We start from the raw sequence: 17,125 nt of genomic DNA on the forward strand, positions 1-17,125 counted from the left end.
TAGACCTCAGAGGCTCAAGCTGCTTTAACTGGCAGTTCCACAGAGGGCGCGCTGCCCTGTTCGAGGGATGGGAATCACCTGTTCAAGGTCGCCCATCCAATCGTTACAGGCTGTAATCAGCAAGGCCGGGCCGCGCCGCGGAGTCGACAGCGGGCGGCTCTTGGCGTCACACCGGGCCCACCTGGTGCCCCGCCGTCTGCGCAATCGCGGGGAGAATGCGCCCCCTCGCGACCGATTTCCCGCCGCAGCCGGGCCTGGAATAAACGCCCGCCGGCGGCGACCAGCGGAGGCCGGGGCCGGGCCCACCGGAAGGGGGCGGTGTCGGGCGGCCCGAGGCTGCGCGCGCGGGCGGGTGGGGGCGGGGCGAGCCTATATAAGCCCCGCGCGGCGGAAAGGGCGGGCCTGGGCGAGAGCGGCTGAGTCGGCGGAGCGCCGGGCGCCGCGGACGCCGCCAGCGGGGCTGGGGCGGGGAGAGGGAGGAGACGGGAGGAGGAGACGCGAGTGCGGGGTGGCGCCGGTCCACCTCCGCAGCTCTCCTGGCTCCCGCCGGCTTTCGAAGGCGGGCCCGGGCTGCGGCAGCGGCAGCGGCCTCGGTGGCCTGCGGAGGTGAAGCCGGGCTGCGGCGGCGGGGGGAGGCGGCCGGCCCGGCGAGGGAGGGCAGGGCTGGGCGGCCGCCGCGGCGGGGAGGTGGAGGGGCGGCTCAGCATCCTTGGGGAGGGGCGGGCCCCTCGAGGGCGGGTGGCCCGGGCGTTTTCCTCCGGGTCGGCCTCCCGAGCGGCACCTGCCGTGGTGGTCCAGGCCCGGTGCCTCGGCGTCCACAGGGTAGTGGGAAAGGCGGGGGTCGGGGCCCTCCGGCCTTGAGTGCCCGCTGGGTAGAGGCGCCTCTCGCGTGGGCCCCTGCGGGGACTGGGCATCAGCGCTGGTGTGCACCAGGCCTGTTATGCCCTTGCTTTGGGGGCGCTTCCAAGGGGAGAGGGATGGAGACCTCCGATGCGCGGGCGCGAAGGGGGTGCAAGGGCCACTGACTAGGGCGTGTAAGGCTGGCTAGCATGAGCCCTTAACCTGGTTGGGTGTGAGTGGTTACCGGTTAGTCTAACAAAACAGAAACCGAATTCGGGGCGCTCACAGAGTGAGAGAGTACCTCACTAATGTCCAGGAGGGATGGACTGGCGTTGTAGGCCCTAGAGCAATCAAAGGGAAGTTAGCATTCTTGTTCACGAAGCCACTCTTCAGTTAGTGAGTGAGAGCTCCAAAAGAATCGTGTGTGTTCAGCATTTTCTTCTGAATGTCATTGTTAATGGTTGGGGTTAGGGCTGGTGGTGGTGAGGGGTAATGTACAGAGGTTCGAATGGCTGCCTTAAGATCCCAATGTGGAAAGCTTATTTTTACGTGTCATCACTTGACCATAGAAATTATTCGGAATGTGGATTGCCCTCATGAGAAGAGAGGCGCTCTGAAGCCGTTGCTTGATTAGCAGTTTCTCCTCCCTGGGTGGAAAATTGAATTTCTGGAAACATCTCCCGTGTTATAGATTTTGCCTACGTAAAGGCGCTAGTGCTTGGCACTAATTGCCTTAAAAGTAGTGAGACGGAAGCACGGTAGCTAAAGCACCATTGGGGTTTGAGCTCACTTCTGTGGAAGAGAATTTTGAGGGAGTGGGTCTAGACTTTTCAGGGAAGTTAAAGCCTCAGTGTGTTCCTGTCGACCTGATTTACTTCTGTATGTAACTTCTTTTCTTCTTCCTTCCTTCAGCCTCATCTGTTTCAATGGTGCAACTCTCTTCATCTCCTTTTGGTTACCAGTCACCTTCAGGCCATTCAGAGGAGGGAAGAGAGGGGACTATGAAGTCAGCCAAGCCCCAAGTGAACCACAGTCAGCATGGGGAAAGTCAGCGGGCCATGAGCCCCTTGCAGTCTGCTCTCAGTTCCGCTGCTTCTCCTTCCCAAGCATATGAGACCTATATTGATAATGGACTCATATGCCTTAAACACAAAATTAGAAACATCGAGAAAAAGAAGGTAACTTTCTTTCCTCCCAGCTCTGTATATGCACCATCTTAAAACAGGGTTAAGGAACTGACATTTTTCCTTCCTATCAGGGCGCATAGGTTTTCCTTCCTAAAGATTTAACTAACCTTGGGATTTAGCTGGCTGAAAACATGCGAGCAGGCTGAATCTTGGATATATTAAATATTTTCTGTTTGATTTGTCAGCATAACTGAATAAAAATATTCTTCATAGTAAAATTATTATACATGCTACTGTTGAAATACTTGAAAAGTATTGATACTTTAGGTTAGGTGGATTCCTTGAGTTGAGTATTAACGTTTCTTTTCAGAGATGAGCAATAGCCTGATTTTTTAGCTTGTTTTCCTTGTGACTCTGCAGCACTTGGTAATGCAGTATAGCTGCTGCAGTCATTGGAAGCTTTAACGGTGATAGAGCCAGAAAATGTTTTAGCACTGATTTTTGTGTTGCTAGGTGATCATTTAAGATTGGTAGATGAAAGCATCGTCGAGAGCCTTGTTAAGAGACTCGGGATTATAATCAACCTAACGTTACAGTAAATGCTGATGTAGAGATCCAAATCATTCCTCATCTCCTGAGTCATGTAGCCTGTGAAACAGTACTGCACATTGCTTTGTTGTGTCATGATTCTCTTTTGCCTGTGAGCGTAAGGTGAGTGATTAACTATCTGGACCTAGGAACTCTTCCATATTTTTATGCTAAGACCTAGTTAAACCTTAGGAAAGTTGCTTTTAATGGAGGAGTGTGAAGAGATTTTTAAGAGTCTAGTTGACTCCGTTTCTTTTCCTCTCTTTTCTTTTTTATACACTAGGAAGGTAGGGAAGGTAGTGAAGGAGGGCTAGTAACTAGTAGTTTCTCTCTGGCCCTAGCTCTCATCAGTTGTCTTTTCAATGCTTGCAGTTGATCGCAAGTATGATACGGTGAGTGTGCCTTGGTCAGCACAAATTCCCGGCCACTGTGGGAAACTAGTCAAAGCAGGATCTATTCAAAGCAGGGTCTGTCGGTGAACTATCTATATGTGTACTTTACTCTAGCTTAACTGTGGTACCTCTTTAGTTTTGAATGCCTATCTGACAGTAGCAATGCTTTTGTTTCAAGCTTCTGGGAAAGCATTTTAAAGCTATAAAGCCAATATGGAAGGAGCCTAGACATTACTTTTGGAATACTATAGGGGGTCAAGTCGTCATTATGGGGACAATAAATGCAGTTTGTTTGTCATGTATTTACTTAAACATCAAATTTAACATGAAAAATAGCTTCAAGTTGAGGCTACTATAATGCTAGGAAAGAAATCTTTCGCATTTCTGTACTTCATTAGAAAGTTTCCTATCAGACAAACGCCACATAATTCAACAGGTAACTAATAGTTTAAGCATGAGGTTAGAGCAGAATTTCTCAGCCTCAACGCTCTTAACATTTGGTGCTGGATAATTCTTTCTTATGGGGGAGTGTCCTGTGCATTGTAGGGTGTTTAGCAGCATCCCTGGCCTCTACCCACAAGATGCCAGTAGACCCCTCCACCTCCCTCCTGTCTCCCAAGTTGTAATTTGGAGATAACCAAAAATATCTCCAGACATTACCAGATATCCCTGCGAGGGAAAATTGCCCCTGATTGAGAACCACTGGGTGAGGGGCATATGATTGACTAGTTAAGTCCCAGTGCGTTAGGTAGTCTGATTATAAATAGAGGCTGTTAAGAGAAAAGGGTTTTCTTACTGCTTAGCTTTTGTAATTCCAGACTAAAGTTGATTGTGTGTAATATTTTTCCCCCCTGACTGGAATTCATCTACAGTTGCTGCCTGCCTTGTACTAGGAACTTGCAGTCTGATAGCTTACCTCAAGAACTTTGTTTTCATAAGAAACAAGGTCTGGTATTTTTTTTTTTTTTTGCTTCAGGATTTTGTATCAGACTATGGTAGATACAAGTTTCTCTTTTGTAGCTCAAACTAGAAGATTACAAAGATCGCCTGAAAAATGGAGAGCAACTTAATCCAGACCAGTTGGTAAGTGGCTTGTGATCCTTGGTCGGACTTGCTGGTTTCCTTTTCTTAATAAAACTCTGGGTGGATTTGGTGAGATCAAAGATTTGATAGGCCAGAAAAGAAGAGTGAGAAACATCTGGATTTTTCAAAAGACGTTGTCTTCTTTGCCTGTTAGATCTTATAGATTTGACTCTACTTCTTTTGCACTAGCAGATGGTGTGGATGGGGATGTGAGTTGTTAAGTAAGAGTGAAAATGTAGACTATCACTAAAAGTTAACATATGGATTTAATTAAACTTTTGCTAGGGTGGGCTGAGGAGAAGAGGAGAGAGTACTCTAGATTTCTACTGTTCTCGTATATTCTAAAGCTGACATCTTTCTACTCCAAAATGTAAAAGAATATTTACTCTATCTTGTCTTCTTTTTCTCCAGCTGCATCCCCTTAATTCCTTTTATGGTTTCTCCCTACTTTTCGATCCTGGATTGCCATGTCCCCTCTCAGGAGGCATGTTTATCTGATAGAGATGTGACCTTTTGTTGTTGTTGTTGTTTAAACCTTACTGTAAATATTAGACTGTTTACAACTTTTAAAGTTTAACTTGTCCATGGTATACCTGATAATTGCAAATTTTATCTAATTTGGCAAAGAGTTTTTGCAATATGGAAATAAAAAAAATGCTTCATTGATATTTTCCACTTTGACCTGATCACATCTCCTTGCTAAGAAGGAATAAAATTAATCTAAAAGTTATTTGATCCAGCTTGTAGATCTATTGTCTTTTATCTTTCCCAACGAAGATTTTTAGTTGTATATCGTAGATACTGGCCTTCAAGGACTTTTCCCTTGCCGTATTGGCTCTTCACTGACCTAGAATTTTTGTGATGTAGTAAATTATAATTTTGCTGAGGCACAGGTTTGAATTGTGTTAGCTCAGAGCATGATGTGCTCGCATAGCTGGTGAGAGGACTTAGCTGGATATCCAGCATTTCAACGTGGCTTTGTTTTCAAGTAGTCATGTTATGTTCAGTAACTTTTAAAATGATGAAACTTTTGTTTGCATAAATAACCTTGAAGGAAGTGTTCTATTAGTGTTTTTGATTTGGGGGAAATATGGAGGGTGGGGGTGGGAAGGTTGGTGATTCTCATGGTAGCTCTCTAAGAAATGTCAAGGACATGCTATATTTTTCAGAGCTTCAGCCGGGCAAACTTTAATCTCAATATTTCTTTCCTGTCTTCATAACCACACGTTGCTTCTATAATATTAACTTTGATTTCTCAAGTAATATGCTGACAGCTGCTGAATTTATATTGCAATAGATCAGTCCTCTGAACTCTAGATTCCTAAATCCAGTTGCCTGTTTGACATCTCCTGACTTCACCCTGCCCCCCAAAGCCTGTTCCTCCTTTAATCTTAGCTATGTCAGTTAAACGCTTGATGCACTAGAAGGATGGGGTTGCCAAAAACCTTGGAGAATTTCTCATCTTTCTCCTCATACCTCACTTGTAGCCCATCAGCAGGTCTGGTCAGTTCTATCTTCAGAATAAATCCAGAAACTGACCATTGTTCATAAATTCCACTTCTGCCATCCTGGTCCAAGACACATCATCTTTCATCTGCATTCCTGTAATAGCTTCCTCACAGATTTTTCTCTTTCTGCTCTCTCTCTGTTCTCAACACAGTGGCCTCAGTAATCCTGTTCACATGTAAGTCAGATGTTCATTCCCTGCTCAAAAGTTCCCATTGCTTCCCATCAAGGTGGCAAAATGTCCTTACTATGGCCTGTAAGAAACCCTACAAATACGCTCCCTGCTTCCTTTTACATCTTTATTGCATTTCCTACGCTGCTCTCCCTTGCTAGCTTCGTTCCAGCTACACTGGCCTTCGTGCTGTTCCTCAAACATCGCAGGCACACATCCACTTCAGGGCTTTGTACGCGTTGTTCCTACTGCCTGGGATGCTTTTTCCCAGATGCCTAAATGGCTCAAGTCCAAACCTCCTTCAGCTTTTTATTTGAAGGTCAGCTCAGTGAAGCTTGTCCTGACAACACAGTACCTCCATCCTCCCATTCACATTCCTTAGCTCTACTCCTTGCTTTAATTTTCTTAATAGAAGCACTTTTCTGACAAACTGTAAAGTTTTATTTTGTTAGTCTCTCCTTCCCTTATGATATAAGTTCCATTAAAGTACAGATTTTTTCTGTTCATTGCTGTTTTCTTAGTACTTAGAATAGTGTATAGCATATAGTAGGCATGTAAGATATTTATTACATTTAGATTTACTAAACATAAAATGATTGAATATTAGATTTTTAGATGTGATTAAGCATATAGTTTGTGGTACTTTTGAGAAATAACATCTTGTACAAGCAATCTATATTTAAGGTAGAAATTTAGAAAATGCAGGTATGTCGGAAAAAATCTATAATCTGACCCTGCAGAGAGCTGTTGTCAGTAGTATAGTGTTTAATTTCAAAGCTCTAAGTTTAGTTTTTTAAATTGGTAATAATTCACATAGTTCAGAAATTAGGAAATACTAAAAAAGATGCAATTTTTCTTTTACTCTATCCTTCCTCTGTCCACTTCTCCCCTTACAAAATAATAATTGCTAATAGAGTCTTATGTATCCATCCAGAGTTTCTTTAAGCCTTTATAAACAAATACTTTTCTCCCTGTCTCCTCTCTCTCCATTTTCTATACAACTTAGCTTAATATAGATACTTTTTGAGCCTTTATTTTTGCCTCTTCCTTTTTTTTTTTAATAGACTTTATATTTTGAGCAGTTATGGCTTCACAGCAAAATTGAGCAGAAAGATAGCAAGTTCCCGTGTCCCTCCAGACCTGACACACACACAGCCTCCTTCACTGTCAACTTTGCTTCCCAGAGTGGGACGTCTGTTACAGTCAAACCTATGTTGACACATCATCATCACCCAAAGTCTGTAGTGTACATTAGGGTTCACCCTTGGTGGTGTACATTCTGTGGGTGTTGACAAATGTGGAATGGCACGTATCCACCACTGTGGTATCATATAGAGTAGTTTCACTGCCCTAAAAGTCCTCTGTGCTCTGCCTGTTCACCTGCCCTTTCCTTTTTTAATATCATGTCAGTGTTTCCATGATGCATGGTCTTTAAAGTTGGGTTGAATTGTTTGGTGAACTCTCTGAGCCTAGTTATTTTTTGAGTAGGAGTTCTTTGAAAATATCCCCTATTTTTCCTTTGGAAATTGATTTGTTTAGATTTTTTTTTTCTTTTTTTGAAGTCAACTTTTCAAACTTTTACTTGAAAATCATTTATTTTATCTAGTTTAAAAAATTTATTTGCATAGATTGGGGCCAAGTAACTTTATAAAAGTCTGTTTCTGTGTTTCTTCTGTGTATTTCTAATTTTGTGTGGTTGTATTTCCTCAGTTTACTCTTAATTAAGTTTGTGGGGTTTTTAAGCCTGCTTTTGGATTTATTTTATTTTTTCTCTTCTGTTCTTTTTGTTTTTAAAGATTTTATTTTTTTCCTTTTTCTCCCCAAAGCCCCCCCGGTACGTAGTTGTATATTCTTTATTGTGGGTCCTTCTAGTTGTGGCATGTGGGGCACTGCCTCAGCGTGGTTTGATGAGCAGTGCCATGTCCGCGCCCAGGATTCGAACCAACGAAACACTGGGCCGCCTGCAGCGGAGCGCGCGAACTTAACCACTTGGCCACGGGGCCAGCCCCTCTTCTATTCTTTTTATCTTGCTGCTTTCCTTTGGTTTCCTTTGCTTCATTTTTTAACTTTGAGTCGAGGGCTTAATTCATTTCTTTCCTTTTTTCCCCCCACTGTAAATTTTCCTTCAAGCACTGCTTTAGCTGTATACTGTAGGTTTGATACTGTGTTTTCAATATTGTTGGTTGGACATTTTGTATTTTCGGTTGGTATTTTTTCTTTCACTCAACAGATATTTGTAAATAAAGCTTTCTGTGATCTGCATGGCTGTTGTAGACTTTAGTAATAACTCTTAAGTAACCTATCAGGACTAAGCTACAGGCCTCTAAGATTTCGCTATCATTGCTAACATAAACCTAGATTTCTCCTTTGAAATAGAAGATGAATGTCTTCGTGAAGTTGAGAGTCCCATTTGTAACTTCAATATCTGTTTTGGTTCAGATCTGGATTTGAATGGAGACCTGAGATTCAAGTGAGTGCGTGAGCACAAGGCCAGGGGCACTTGATGATTTCAGCTCCACTGAGATTTTTACCGTTGAAGAATTAGGATTTGATAACCATCCCTTGTTGCTAAACTCTGACCTATGTTATAGTTAATGCATAATGCTGAACTCATTACATAATACGGAATCTTTTCTCCTTTGTGGTCCCACTGCTGTTGACCTAGTCAAGGCAAGCCACCTAAATGTTACGTAAGCTTCCTAATTAATCTCCTTGTTTTGAGACCTTCCTTTCCAATTCACCAGTCCTACTCCCTCTAGTGTTTTTTTCTTGAAACAGAAATCTCAGCATATGAATCTATTCAGAAGTTTTAAATTCTCTTCAGAATCTTTAGCATATTTGAGGCTCTCTAAGATCATGTTCTGAAATACCTTTTATTTGTTCAACAAAAATGCATTAAGTACCTACTCTGGGAGGTGCTGTGCTTAATGCTATGGATATAGTACCTAAGGGACAAATATGATCCTTGCCTCCATGAATAAATGTAATGGGGAAGAGAGGCAGGAAATAAGCAAATATAAACGTGATGAATGTTCAGGTGAAGTATGGAATGATAATGAATTGTAACGAGGAATCTAACTTAGTCTGGAGAGTTGAGGACAGCTTCCTTGAGAAAGAAGGGCTTTATTAAGACCTAAAACATGAGTAGGACTTAGCCACTTAAAGTGGAGAAAGAGGAAGAAGAGCAGACTAGGCAGGTGCTAGTATGTGGAAAGGCCCTGAGAAGGAAAAGAATGTTTTTACAAAAAGCCTTTCTGAGAAATTGGGAAGAAGGCCAGTATGGATGGAGTGATGAAGCTGGAGGGGGAAGCCACATTACACAGATCTTTGTATACCATTTAAAGACTTTGTGCTTTTTCCTAAGGGCGTCAGAAATGATATAGGTGTGTTTTAAGCAGTGAATAACTACAGATTTGTAGTTTAAGAAAATCACTTTGCAGTGTGAAGACTGGTTTGGAGCTGGTAAGGATGGATGGATATAAGGAGACTAGATAAGGGTTGGCTGTAGTCTAGCTCAGAGATTAAGGTAGAGGCAGAGAGATTTTGAGTAAAAGTAGCTGGATTTGGCGGCTGGCCCCATGGCCAAGTGGTTAAAGTTCAGTGCTCCGCTTTGGTGGCCCAGGGTTTGTGGGTTTGGCTCCCAGGTGTGGACCTACTCCACTCGTTGGCCGGTCTGTAGAGGCATCCTACCTGCAAAGTAGGGGAAGATTGGCACAGGTGTTAGCTCAGGGCTAATCTTCCTCAAGGGAAAAAAAAAGGATTGGCAACGGATGGTATCTCAGAGTGAATCTTCCTCACACACGCACACACACACAAACACAAACACAAAGTAGCTGGATTTGAGAGGTAAAATCAACATAGCCTGGTAACTGGATGTAAGAGTAGAGGGAAAAGCCAAGAGTGGTTTCCAGGTTTCTGGCTTGAACAGTTGCGTGGATGGCAAAACCATCTATTGGGCTTGGAAACACTGCAGGAGAGGAAGGTTTGAGAGAATGGGATGAAGAGCTCAATTTTTGACCATTGATTTTAATGTGCCTGTCAGGTATTAGGGGTGATGTCTAGTAAGTATTTAAGGTACAAGTCTGGAACATAGAGAAGTTTAGTATATAGATATGTCACCTCTATGGCTGCTGATTGAAGCCATGAGAAATGAAGAGACTGTCTTGGGTGAGAGTATAGAAAGTAGAAAAGAGGCCTAGGACAGAGTGCTGAGGAAATCTAACATTTAACATTTGGATAATAATGGCCAAAAATATTTATAGTGAACTTACTTTAGGGTCAGACATCATTCTGAGTGATTTATAAGTTAATGGAAAAATTATTGCAGCTGGAGAAATGGGAGGAAATGGAAGTTTAATGTTGTAAAAAACAAGACATGTTTGTAGAGCAGGAGGGTGCCTTTATGTTAAGTCTTCTGAGACGTCAACTAAAATGAGAGCTATAAAAGATCCTTAGCTTTAAAGGATGGGGTTGACATTGCTGACTTCAGCTAGGACAGTTCTAGGGGAATGGTGGAAACAGAATCCAGGTTGATAGAGCTGAAGAGGAAATGGAGAGTGTGTAGACATTTTTGAAATTTGTCTGAGACTGGAAGGAGGCGGTTGCCAGAAAGGCACTTTTTGTTTTTCTTGTTTAGCTTGGGGAGACTTGAACTTTTTAAATGCTGGTTTAAGCGTCAACAGCAGGAGAAGCTCAAGACATTAAAGAGAGAATCATAGAGTGAGATTTCCTATGAAGGCAGAGTGGATAGGATCCAGGGCACGGGTAGGAGGAGATCTCCTTCACTGTAAAGGAAGGGAAAAAGAAAGGATGGATCCACATATGATGGTGGGAAGTTGAGGTCATTCCCATTTGATCCTGCTTTTCTTGAGTCAAAGTTAATACCATTTGGGAGTAGATATGGAGGGGTATTCCTTTCTAGTTTTACATCCCGCTGAGGACTGTATACTATGCTTGTGTTGTCTGTGCATTCTTGGTTCTGTATTTGGAAGGCCTCTCTACCTTTTTTATTATGAAATATATGGTACAAACAAAATGTTGCATTAAGTTATGATGCATAATAAAGCAAGCATCAGAACCCACCACTTAACTCAAATATTGGTTACCAGCACCTTTGAAGCTCCTTCCAGTACTTTCTCTTTCCTATAACTTGACCCTGAACTTTTCCCCTCTCCTTCCCTTGCTTTTATTTTAATAGCACTTGTTTGCTGCCTTTAAATCTGTTAGGGTTGCTTTGTCGTACCTTATAATAAATGTTACCATACTATAGATTCTGTAGTTTGCCTTTTTCACTCATTATGTTTAGGTTTTTTAGATTGCTGCAAGTAGCTATAGTTCATTTGCTTTTCTCTCCTCAGTAGTAGTCTGTAAATAGATGGATGGTTGAGTTGCTTGGTATTTTTTGGTATTCTACTTTGACCAATCTTATATGTGCAGTTGAGACATAGGTGAAATATTTTTTTCAGGGTATATACCTATTATTGGGCTGTTGGGTATGCCCCTAGTTAACTTCATGGGTAAAAATGCCAAACTGTTTTCCAAAATTATTGTACCAATTTATGCCAATACTGCTAATACACAGAAATTCATGTTGCTCTATACCTTTGTAAAGACTTATAATCAGGCTATTTTTTAAAAAAGTTTTATTGCAGTATCATGCACATATCATAAAATTAACCCATTGTAAATGTACAATTCAGTGATTTATAGTAAATTTGTAGAGTTATGCAACTATCATGACAATGTAGTTTTAAAACATTTCCACAACCCCTACAAGTTCCCTTTTGTGCCGTTTGCTTCCTAGCTCTACAAATTTGTTTTTTCTGGATATTTCATATAAAATAGAGTCTTTTGCATCTGGCTCTTTGACTTAGCATTATGTTTTTGAGGTTCATCCATCTTATAGCATGTATCAGTAATTCATTTCTTTTTATTACTGACTACTGTTCCTTTGTATCGTTATACTACGTTTTTTTAATCCATTTACCAGTTGCTGGATATGTGGATTTTTTTATTTTGAGCTTTAATGAATAATGCTGCCATATACATTTGGATACAAGCCTTGATGTGAACATATGTTTTCATTTCTTTTGGGAAGGTACCTAGAAGTGGAATACTATAAATTTAATTATAGAGTCTTTATAGTATGTCTTTATCTGGTTGGAGAAGTTTTCCACCTTGTTCTATTTCATATTAGCCCTTTGTTCCTCTGTATAGATTTGAGTTAGTATAAGTCCCATAAAAAACCCGCCTCTTCTCTAATTAGCAACTTTGTGAAATCTTAAAAAAATTTGCTCCTTTAAATTTGCAATATTTCTGTTATGATACTTAGTTTTATCTGTTATAGGTAATTGTTTACAAGTCTTTTCCCTCCTAGTGTAAACTTCTTGAAGTTGCTTATTCATCTGTGTCATCCTCGCTATGCTACTTGTGTAATGCCTTTGAGTAGTGAGTGAGTGTTGACAGAGGAATCCTATTGGCTCAGTGCTCTCAAAACCCACAGGCCTCTCTGACTGTAGACTTTATAGATAGGGAGTCAGCCCTATCATTATTATTATTATTATTATTATTATTATTATTATGGCTCAGATTTCTAGTATAAAAATTGAACTTTTAAAGCAACTTAGTATAACTTCTACTAAATACTTTTCTCCCTACTTTTTTGAGTATGTATAGTAATTGGCTAGTTCATGAAGTCTTAAATCTCCTCTACTACTTTTAAGGAACACTTATTTTGACATATTTGTACTTAGAAGTCCACAGAATTGATGTTTTCTTATCTTATTTGGTAGGAAGCAGTAGATAAGTATGAAGAAGTGCTACATAACTTAGAATTTGCCAAGGAGCTTCAGAAAACCTTTTCTGGACTGAGCCAAGATGTAAGTATGTTTTCTTTGCTTTTCCTGAAACCAGTTTACTTACTCGATCTTGAATAAAATGTCAGTGTCTAATAATGGTGCTTGGTTACCATCCATCTCATTCCTGCTGATATTTTATTGGGCATGTGAGGTTGAGGATGGTTACTGAAGAACTAATGTTTTCAGATTTCTGGAGTCGCAAGAGAGTACAAATGGTCTCTGAATATGAGACATTGTGAATAAAGTTTTAGTTATCTAATATGTATTATTTCACTATGGAATTATAGAAGTTATCACGAGGGAGAATAAAAACTATTTGACAGATACATTTATTAAAGATGTTTTAGAATATAGGTTTGTAAATTTATATAAAATAGGCTTATAAGTTTAGCGTTATTTAACATATTAGGAAACAGAATTGGTAGACTCTTCTGGAGACCGTGACAGTTGTTACCAGGAAAACTTGTGATTCATGTTGCATGTAAGTCTCATCTCGCTGCTTGTTAGGTTCTCTATGTTGGCAATGCAAACTTCTAACCTCTGTCAGATTTAATCAGTAAGAAATAGGAAGTCTGAGCATTCATTAGTGAATATTCTTCACTGTTTCAGAATCTTGTATTAGAAAGCCCTTTAAAGATTGTGTTCTAAGAGTTGAGGAAGTATTTTTGTAAATTCATTTCTAGGGTGGCGACCATGCCTCGTAAGGTAGTCTCTTTTACTGTTTTGGATATTTTCTTCTTGTAGGGTGAACTAAGATTTTCTTCTCCATTCCTCTGGTATCAAAACAATAAAAAAATAAAAACAAACCCCAAACATCGTTTCTAGGCTAAAACCGTTTGCCATCTTAATCCTTGTAATATAGTTCTGAATTGCTCTTTTCTGGACGTCTGATGTAATTAACTCTTAAAAGGTTGTGTGTAGATCTAAAATAGCCTAGTACAGAGCCACTACCTTCAGTTTTCCGGATACCTCTGTTAATGCAATTCTAAGATGATATTAGCTCTTTGTCAGTCATAGCATATTGTAACTCATATTCACGCATTTATCACTTAATTTTAGTAGTTTGTTAATTTCAGTTATTAAATATTTCTAGGCTATTTTATCAAGATTGGCACCTGAGTTAACATCTGTTGCCAATCTTCTTTTCTTTTTTCTTCTTCTTCTCCCCAAAGCCCCCCACTACATAGTTACATATTCTAGTTGTAGGCCCTTCTGGCTCTGCTATGTGGGACGCTGCCTCAGCATGGCTTGATGAGTGGTGGGTGGTCCGTGCCCAGGATCTGAACCAGTGAAACCCCAGGCCACCGAAGTGGAGCGCACGAATTTAGCCACTCGGCCATGGGGCCAACCCCTTTCTAGGCTATTTTAGATACAGTACTTTTAAGTCAATTTTTTTCTTATACTTGTATGATTGATTCTTCCTCTCCCCTCCCCATATGTTTATTTAGTTTTGGTCCATTTTACTGCAAAAAGATCTTTCATATCTTCCCTCTGATTGGAGATATACTTGTATAATACTTAAAATTTTCCATTAACTCTCTTTACTCAAAGTTACTCTATTAAGTTTTAGTTTTCCATTCAGGTGTTTATTCTTTAAATGTATGATATTCTTCTTTTTAGATTTAAACCTCTTTGTAAATACCTTCCATGTGCCAGGCACCTCTGTAAGTCCATTTGATTTTTATAGCAATCTAGAAAGTCAAAATAAGTAGACCCATTTTACAGATAAGGAATCTGAAACTCATAACAAAAGGAACTCCTTCAAAGTCATATGGCCAGTAAGTGGTAGAGTGAAGATAGGACCCTAGCTACTTTTTGCCCCTAAAAACGGTGTTCCTCATGTTATACCATGGATATGGTATCTTTCTCTTTACATGGTCTTCCGCTGCTGTAGTCTAGAGGTAGCTCCCAGCTCACCAAACTTTGTTGATACCCATGAGATTATTTTTTCTTATATGTACTGTAGATTTGCTTTCACTTTAGGTGAGGTGCTAAAGTACTTTGGAGCTTGCGGTAATGAATCAAGACCCCAAAACTGCTTGCCAGTACCTTCCAGCCTAGTCATTTTTGGGCTCTTGTTTTACTAAAGTCTTTCTTTTGTCAGACCTCTTCTAGGATAGCCAGTTTTGCAGTTTGTACATTTTCTTCTTTCTCTTCAGACTAAAGTTGAAAGTGTTCCCGTTCAGCCCAGCCACATTTCTCTTTGTCTTCATGATATGGAGCTCTGTGCCTTGGTGGAGATTTATCATTCTAAGTCATGGTTCAGAAAATAAGCTTTATTATTCAGTACTCTTGCTTGATAACAGTTTACTTCATATGGTCTCCTTTCCAAACTGGTCCTTCTGGAGTGGAAAAAGAGAAGATGAACCTGCCTTCTTAATTTCCACATAAATAAGGAGAAATAGGTTCTTGTCAGTGGTTTTCATGACATCTGAATATGATCTAGGAGAACCATATTTCTTACTTGATACTTGATTGATTCAACAAATATTTGAGGTCTTGTCACGTGTCAGGCTATATGCTGGGCACTAGTGGTATATTGGTGAACAGCGGAGATATAGTGCCTGTCGTCATGGAGCTGCAGTCTAAAAGGGATGCAGATAAATAAAAGGATAACCATTTAGTGTAATAGATCCTTTGATGGGGAAGTTCAGGGTGGCATGGGCCAAGAAGAACACCTAATCCAACCTTGGGAGGTGGCAAGAGAGACATCTGAGGTAATTGTGTGCTATAGTGCTGAAGATGCCCTCAGCATCAGTTGCCTTTTCCTGTACCATCATGAAACTGTGTCCAAGACACTCCCACGTCTTGGAGAGCTAGAATTGCCACCTCTCTGCTTTCTTCCTCTCCAGCAGAAAGTGATAATCCTGTAGTTTTGGTAAGTGTTATTGGTGTAAGTCCATATTGAGGTCTTGGAAAAAGCTTTTCTGAGCTTTTGCCACCCTGAAGAAAACATCCTTGCCCACATAACCCCCAACCAGTCTGTTTCTCATTCTCAAAATTTTATATTCACCCATTGTCTCTTGTCCCTGGTGGTAGCACAAGTCAAATTTATTAAGTTGCTTTCATACCCCCTAGAAAGAAATTAATAATGCCATAACAAATCTTTTTCCTTACATTTCTCCCCCCCAATCTTAATCTGTTAGGATTTATGAACATCCCCATTGTAGAGTTTTAAATATGATGCTATATGGGTCACAGTACTTTCACCTATTGATAGGAAAAATCTTCTTTTAGATTTTTTTTTGTTCTCTTAATCTCCATACCTTGGAAAATATCCAATATGATGGAAACGTTACAATCAGAAAAACACCTATAGGGAGAAAAGACCTTTTAGGTTTCTTAGTGGAAATGGATGGTATGTTTTAGTGATTGGTATTTTATAAATGGGAAGCTGCTTCTGGGACCCATGTATCACGTCAGACTTTAAGGTATTATAGTTCTGAGCTTGGGAGTAGACTCAGAGCTGCTCATTTTACACACATGCATTAATTTGAGGGAAAACTTAGGTTCTGCTAATTTTCCTTATGTGTTTTGTCAGCTACATATTGGAAGATACAGCTCCATCCAGGCTGACAAACTATTATGAAAATATCTCTTAATTTTACTTTAAAAAACAAACAAACCAGAAACCTGTTTGTCATGGCTGTTTTTTGACATTACATTTGTAAAATATTTTATTTCTGTTTGGTTTTCAATTCCGTATGCCTTAGCTGGTCTTCTTTGGTTGGTTGAAAACTGACCATTTTTGTTTAAATATTCTTCTCCTGGAACATGAGATTTAAAAGAAACCCAAGACTAAACTAAAGCTTTTTCTTAAAATATTTGGCCTAAAAAGACTTGATATGCATAAATATGGAAAAGTAAAACCTTGGAATTAATATGGACATCAGTGATAGGTACTTTGCTTCTCATCATGGTCTTATCACAGGTGCTAGATTCAGCCTGGAGTTGGAGTCAGATGTTAGGACTCCCTCGGCTCTGGTTACTTGAGACAAACCAGTTTCTTACTCAGTGACTTATCTGAAAGAGGATGCAGGGGTTCAATGAACTTGTGAGCTTCACAGTCAGTGTTGTTATATGAGATTTGTCATCTAACTTCACCTCTTTGGCATTACGCTTTTGTAGACTATGAATTGCTAATATGGGATGGTGGAGAGTTGTCAGCCTTAATTAGCGTTTGTTTTAACAGCTGCTTAAAGCGCAGAAGAAGGCCCAGAGAAGGGAGCACATGCTAAAACTTGAGGCTGAGAAGAAAAAACTTCGCACTATACTTCAAGTTCAGTATGTATTACAGAATTTGACACAGGAACATGTACAGAAAGACTTCAAAGGGGGCTTGAATGGTGCAGTGTATTTGCCTTTAAAAGAACTTGACTACCTCATTAAATTTTCAAAACTGACCTGCCCTGAAAGAAATGAAAGTCTGAGGTAAGCTAATAAAAATATTTTCCTAAAATAGAACACATAACACTTGAGTCTAGCTTTTTAATTATATGTGTATTTAGTAATTAACTAAGAAAACATTAATTTGATTCAACGTGGGAAATGTTGGCTGGC

The 17,125-nt window shown here is 40.3% G+C and overlaps 1 protein-coding gene across 9 annotated transcripts in view; it reads left to right on the forward strand.

Moving 5' to 3' along the window:
• Positions 1-428: 428 nt before the first annotated feature.
• The window catches only part of CAPRIN2 (caprin family member 2), a 41,500-nt gene continuing 24,803 nt past the window's right edge, over positions 429-17,125 (forward strand). For 5 of the 9 annotated variants that reach the window (XM_046679945.1, XM_046679935.1, XM_046679955.1 and 2 more), the window contains exons 1-5: positions 475-606; positions 1,753-2,018; positions 3,968-4,030; positions 12,500-12,586; positions 16,758-16,996. In XM_046679945.1, the coding sequence (XP_046535901.1) occupies positions 1,767-2,018; positions 3,968-4,030; positions 12,500-12,586; positions 16,758-16,996 (641 nt within the window). In that variant the 5' untranslated portion in view covers positions 475-606; positions 1,753-1,766. Of the gene's footprint in view, positions 607-1,752; positions 2,019-3,967; positions 4,031-12,499; positions 12,587-16,757; positions 16,997-17,125 lie in introns of all 9 variants that reach the window. The other 4 variants (XM_046679972.1, XM_046679981.1, XM_046679997.1 and 1 more) reach the window with 1 other exon arrangement.

Source organism: Equus quagga, chromosome 1 (genome assembly GCF_021613505.1).
Source record: "Equus quagga isolate Etosha38 chromosome 1, UCLA_HA_Equagga_1.0, whole genome shotgun sequence".
In the NCBI taxonomy this organism is placed as follows: domain Eukaryota; kingdom Metazoa; phylum Chordata; class Mammalia; order Perissodactyla; family Equidae; genus Equus; species Equus quagga.